This window comes from Apium graveolens, chromosome 3 (assembly GCF_009905375.1).
Source record: "Apium graveolens cultivar Ventura chromosome 3, ASM990537v1, whole genome shotgun sequence".
Lineage (NCBI taxonomy): Eukaryota > Viridiplantae > Streptophyta > Magnoliopsida > Apiales > Apiaceae > Apium > Apium graveolens.
This window is the reverse complement of record NC_133649.1, coordinates 20896083-20901695: the sequence shown is the minus strand read 5'-3', so window position 1 is coordinate 20901695 and position 5613 is coordinate 20896083. Positions and strand designations below refer to the sequence as shown.

The 5613-nt window shown below is 39.7% G+C and overlaps 1 protein-coding gene across 1 annotated transcript; it reads left to right on the top strand.

Moving 5' to 3' along the window:
* The first annotated feature begins 269 nt into the window (after positions 1 to 269).
* LOC141711939 (multiple C2 domain and transmembrane region protein 16) lies at positions 270 to 4136 on the top strand. Its single transcript, XM_074514670.1, has one exon. The coding sequence runs from the start codon at positions 937 to 939 to the stop codon at positions 4045 to 4047; it is 3111 nt and encodes a 1036-aa protein (XP_074370771.1). The 5' UTR covers positions 270 to 936; the 3' UTR covers positions 4048 to 4136.
* Positions 4137 to 5613: the final 1477 nt, after the last annotated feature.

The following is a 5613-nucleotide window of genomic DNA, read 5'->3' as shown; positions in this document are numbered from 1 at the left end:
TCATCTTTTCCTCTCTCTGTCCATACCTAAGTATATATGGCCGGTCCTAAAAAAAGTGAAAAAAAAGAAAGAAAGAAGAATCTTCAGAATTAGTTAAATTAAAGGAATAAAAGCAGGATGCATATAAATTAACTCATTGGTAAAGCATAAAATTCTATTTGTTAGTTTTACATTGTGAGATCAGTAATATGTCTGTTTCTTCTCTTTTGTTAATAGTATCTATAATTTGTTATCAAGCCAATATTTTTCTGTAATAACCAGCAGGCAGCAGGAAAAGCTATCAGAATTTGCATATATGTAAAAGAACAGAGATCCTAAACTATTTGTTACACAACCCTTATGTAGTAATGCAGCTATGCGACGTATAGTATTAAAGGAAAAGTCTGTTTACCCTCGTGATCTAGCATTACTTATGTACAGTTTGGGTGATCTATGTCTAAAATTAGAGAACTTAAACAAGTCGGCAATCCATTGCTTATGCGCGTCTTTTTCTTCACAGAGCAATACAAAGACAAGCAAGCATATATTCTTTGTGATAAATAATACTTATGAAGGAATCTAATCTAATTATCTAAATTCTGCAAAAGTGAAAAAAGCAGCAAGAAAAAAGAAGCATTTGGCCATTGGTCTAAGGCTGCTTCCACATGAAGCTAAGCACCTTTCTTATCTCCTCCCTCCCCAATTCATCTTCTTTAATTCCCACTTTAAACATTACATCTAAAAACTCCACACTATTCTAATTATGATATAAAACAGAGCAAGGGGGTATATAACTTACCCTTTCTCCTTTACTACACACCTTGCCTTTTACTAGTTTTATTCCACAAATTGTGATTATCTATAAACATATTCACCATTGACAATACTTCTTCATCGATCTCTCCCCTGAACTAAAGCATAAAAATAGTAATTATACATAAAGATAAAGATATTGTCATGACAGTTAGTGTTCGGAAGTTGGTAGTGGAAGTGGTGGACGCTCGAAATTTGTTGCCTAAAGATGGGCACGGAACATCGAGTCCATATGTGATACTTGATTTCTATGGGCAGAGAAGAAAGACAAGAAGTGTACTTTGTGATCTCAATCCTGTATGGAATGACACTGTTTCTTTCAATGTTGGGAAGCCATCTGTTATCTTTGGTGACATGCTGGAGGTGGATGTTTATCACGACAAAAACATTGGTCCTACTACCAGAAACAATTTTCTAGGGCGAGTGAGATTGGATTCCCGCCAGTTTGTTAGAAAAGGGGAAGAGGCTTTAATTTATTATCCATTGGAGAAGAAAAGCCTCTTCAGTTTTATCCAAGGTGAGATTGGATTAAAAATTTATTTCAATGACGAGGTCGTTCCGCCGCCAGAGCAGCCTCCACTACCGCTTGAGGAAGTTAAGTCTGATCCGCCACCAGAAACAGGAGCGGCAGCAGAAGTTCCAACTGATCCGCCACCACCAAGTGCAAGTGAACCACCTGCTGCAGAAGCGCCACAAACTGAAGAAGTGACGCCACCTGCTGAAACAGCATCACAGTTACAGCCTCCACCAAATGAAATTGGTGGATCACAACCAGCTGAAGCTGTGCCAGCGCCACCATCACCAGGACAAGCAAAGATGGAACCATCGAGTAATGCTACAGCGGATCCCTCAGCGGAAGCGGTTAATAGTCCAAAAAGAGAATACCTGGATCCTGATCAGATGATGGCGAACATGGCATCAGCATCAATGCCTGAAGTCAAAGTCAGTGGTATTTACGGACCTCGTCCAATCTCTCGTGCAACATCAGTTAGTAGCTTTATATCAGATGCATCTGACAATATTTCAATGGAACGACCCTCATTTGATCTAGTAGAGAAAATGCATTACCTCTTCATCAGAGTTGTTAAAGCTCGTTCATTGCCTACTCCCGGCAATCCTGTGGTCAAGATTGTTGTATCTGGCAGCCAAGTAATCTCCAAACCAGCTCGAAAAAACATGTTGTTCGAGTGGGACCAGACTTTTGCATTCGCTAGCGACTCGGCAGATTCCACCTCCCTCCTAGAAGTCTCGGTGTGGGACCCACTAATTTCCAGCTCAACCACTGACATGGCAGGTCATAACTTCCTAGGTGGCGTATGCTTTGATGTCACTGAGATCCCGCTTCGTGACCCACCAGATAGTCCATTGGCCCCACAATGGTACAGACTCGAAGGAGGTGGTGCTCACAGAGGGGATCTGATGCTGGCCACCTGGGTAGGCACACAAGCAGATGAATCTTTTCCTGAAGCGTGGAAGAATGACACCCCTGGAAATCCTAGCTCTCGGTCCAAAGTCTACCAATCACCTAAATTGTGGTATTTAAGATCAACAGTGATTGAGGCCCAAGACATATCAGGATTTGTGCCATCAAGAGACTCTACCTTCCAAATTAAAGCTCAACTAGGCTTTCAAATACAAAAAACCAAGCTCTCCATCACGCGTAATGGATCTCCCACATGGAATGAAGACTTGATGTTTGTTTCGTCCGAGCCATTTGGCGACCAGCAATTATCAATATCTTTGGTGGAATACCGTGAACCTAAACAACAGGTTGTCATAGGAGTTGCTAGCATGCCACTCATATCAATCGAACGCCGCGTTGATGATCGGAATGTGGCATCACGATGGTTCACATTTGAAGATCCTAATCAAGAGAAGAGGGTATATAAGGGTAGGGCCCACTTGAGGTTATGTTTCGATGGCGGATATCATGTGATGGATGAAGCTGCCCACGTATGCAGTGACTATCGTCCAACTGCTAAGCAACTGTGGAAACCTCCAATCGGAACAATTGAGCTAGGGATAATTGGATGCAAGAACTTGTTACCAATGAAAACAATTGATGCCAAGGGATCTACAGACGCATATGCTGTTGCTAAGTATGGTAACAAATGGGTCCGAACTCGTACAGTCTCTGATACTCTGGATCCAAGATGGAATGAGCAGTACACATGGAGAGTATATGATCCATCTACTGTGTTGACAATTGGTGTGTTTGATAGTTGGGAAGTATTTGAATCAGACAGCTTCAAAGAGTCGACACGTCCTGATTTCAAAATTGGAAAGGTGCGCATACGAATATCGACATTAGAAACAGGAAAGGTGTACAAAAATGTATACCCATTGCTTCTATTATCTCCTTCTGGATTAAAGAAAATGGGCGAAATAGAGGTTGCTGTACGATTTGTACGTGCAGCTCCCACACTGGATGTTTTACACTTGTACTCTATGCCATTGTTGCCTATAATGCACCATATTAAGCCCATTGGTGTAATGCAACAAGAGATATTGAGATCAACAACTGTTAAGATTCTTTGCACACATTTGTCACGATCTGAGCCTCCCCTGCGACGCGAAGTTATTACGTATATGCTAGATGCTGATTCACACACATTCAGTATGCGGAAAGTTCGTGCCAACTGGTTGAGAATAATTAATGTGATTGCAGGGATCATTGACACTGTCAAATGGATCGATGACACGCGTTCATGGCAAAATCCAACATCTACAATTTTGGTACATGCATTGCTGGTGATGCTGGTGTGGTTTCCTGATTTAATCATTCCTACATTGGCATTCTACATGTTTGTAGTTGGGGTATGGAATTACAGGCTAAGGTCCCGCAACCCACTGCCACATTTTGATCCAAAGATCTCATTAGCTGATAAGATTGATCGCGACGAACTTGAGGAAGAATTTGATGCAATTCCATGTAGCAGAACAAATGAGATGGTTCATGCCAGGTATGACAAGTTACGGGTTCTTGGGGCACGAGTTCAGACCGTATTGGGTGATTTTGCCACACAAGGGGAACGTGTACAAGCGCTGGTGACATGGAGGGATCCCCGTGCCACAGGGATCTTTGTAGGCTTGTGCTTTGTGGTGGCATTGATATTATACTTAGTACCATCAAAAATGGTTGCAATGGCTTTCGGATTTTACTTTTTACGGCATCCAATCTTTAGAGACAGAATGCCTTCGCCTGCTCTAAACTTCTTCAGGAGGCTGCCCTCACTTTCTGATAGAATCCTTTAGGTTTTGAGTACTAAAGAAATAAATAATACTTGTTGGTGTATGACTGCATGTTGCTTCTTGGTACAATGAAGTTTGTCATAGATTCGTAATTCGGATACCTAACTTGATATCGTTATCTAACAAGATATATTATCATCATATAATAATCGGGGAGAAAATTTAATTCTGTGGAAGTTATGACTGTTTTGTAAATAGAAGTTTCATTTGAGGGTAGTTTAGTCTTTTCTATCTTTTACATTCAGTTGGTTTTAGCGGGAAAACCAGTTAGAACTTTTTTGTATATATATCTTCAGCTCATTGTTTTTAGTTTGGGGGTTTTACAGACTTTTGGCTTGTTTAGTACAATAGAGTTTCTGAAATGAATGAAAAGTTGGTTACAGAAGTTTCATTCTCACATGGTATCAGAGCAGGTTCTATGCTCCATCTTCATTTTCTCGTATTCTCCATTTCCGCCATTGAACTCGTTTTTTTTCTGGTTTGAAGCTTCTTCTTCATCTTCTTCTTGTTGTTGTTTCTGATTCATTTTAAGATTGTTGTTTACTTCTTGATTTTCAATTGTTATTGTAAAATCGTAATTGAATCTGCATCAATATCAGATTCTACGGTTGTTTTGTTATCTGTTTTGTTTGATTACAACTCTACTTCTTTCAAGCATTTCATCAAACACTTATGGCTCAAAGTCAATCCACATCTTCTCTAAACATAACAAATGTTTCCAACTCTGCAATTAGCTATAATGATCCATATTTCTTATCTTCGAATGATAATTCGAATTCACAGCTAGGTCATATTGTGTTTTCTGGTAATAACTATGTGAATTGGAGTCGTAGTGTTGTTCTGGCTTTAGGAGCTAAGAACAAATTAGGATTTACTGATGGAACTCTGTTACGGCCTGCTGATGATTCTGAAGAGTTACAGAAATGGATTCGTAATGACTATATGGTCACAGGATGGATATTAAACTCTATTGATAAAACAATTGCTGAGAGTTTCATTTTCACTCCTTCTGCAAGAGATTTATGGCTTGAGATCAAAGAACGTTATGGACACTCTAATGCTCCACAGTTATATGATTTTCATAAAACCTTGATGTCTACTTGTCAAAATGATGACTCAATAGTGGAATATTATAACAAGTTGAAGAAGGTTTGGGATCAGTTACAAGTTCTGGAACCAATTCCTGATTGTTCATGTGGAGCTTTACTCAAATGTTCTTGTGGTTTCTTGAAGAAGATCATTGAAGCTGATCAGTTGAAGAAGTTAATTCAGTTTGTTGCAGGTTTGAATAAGACTTATGATCAGGCTAAGATCAATATTCTTAGCATGGATCCTCTTCCAACTGTTAATCGAGTATATCATATGCTTCAGCAAATAGAGAGACAGAATTCTATTGTGAATGCTCAGCCAATAGAGATGAGTGCTTTGCTAACAGTCAAGAATTCTGTTAATGCAGTTGCTTCAAGATTTCCTCAGAATCCAAGAAGAGAAGTTAGAGACTTCAGGAAACCTAAACCTGACAGGTTTTGTGATTTTTGTAAACAGAAAGGGCACTTGAAGGATCAATGT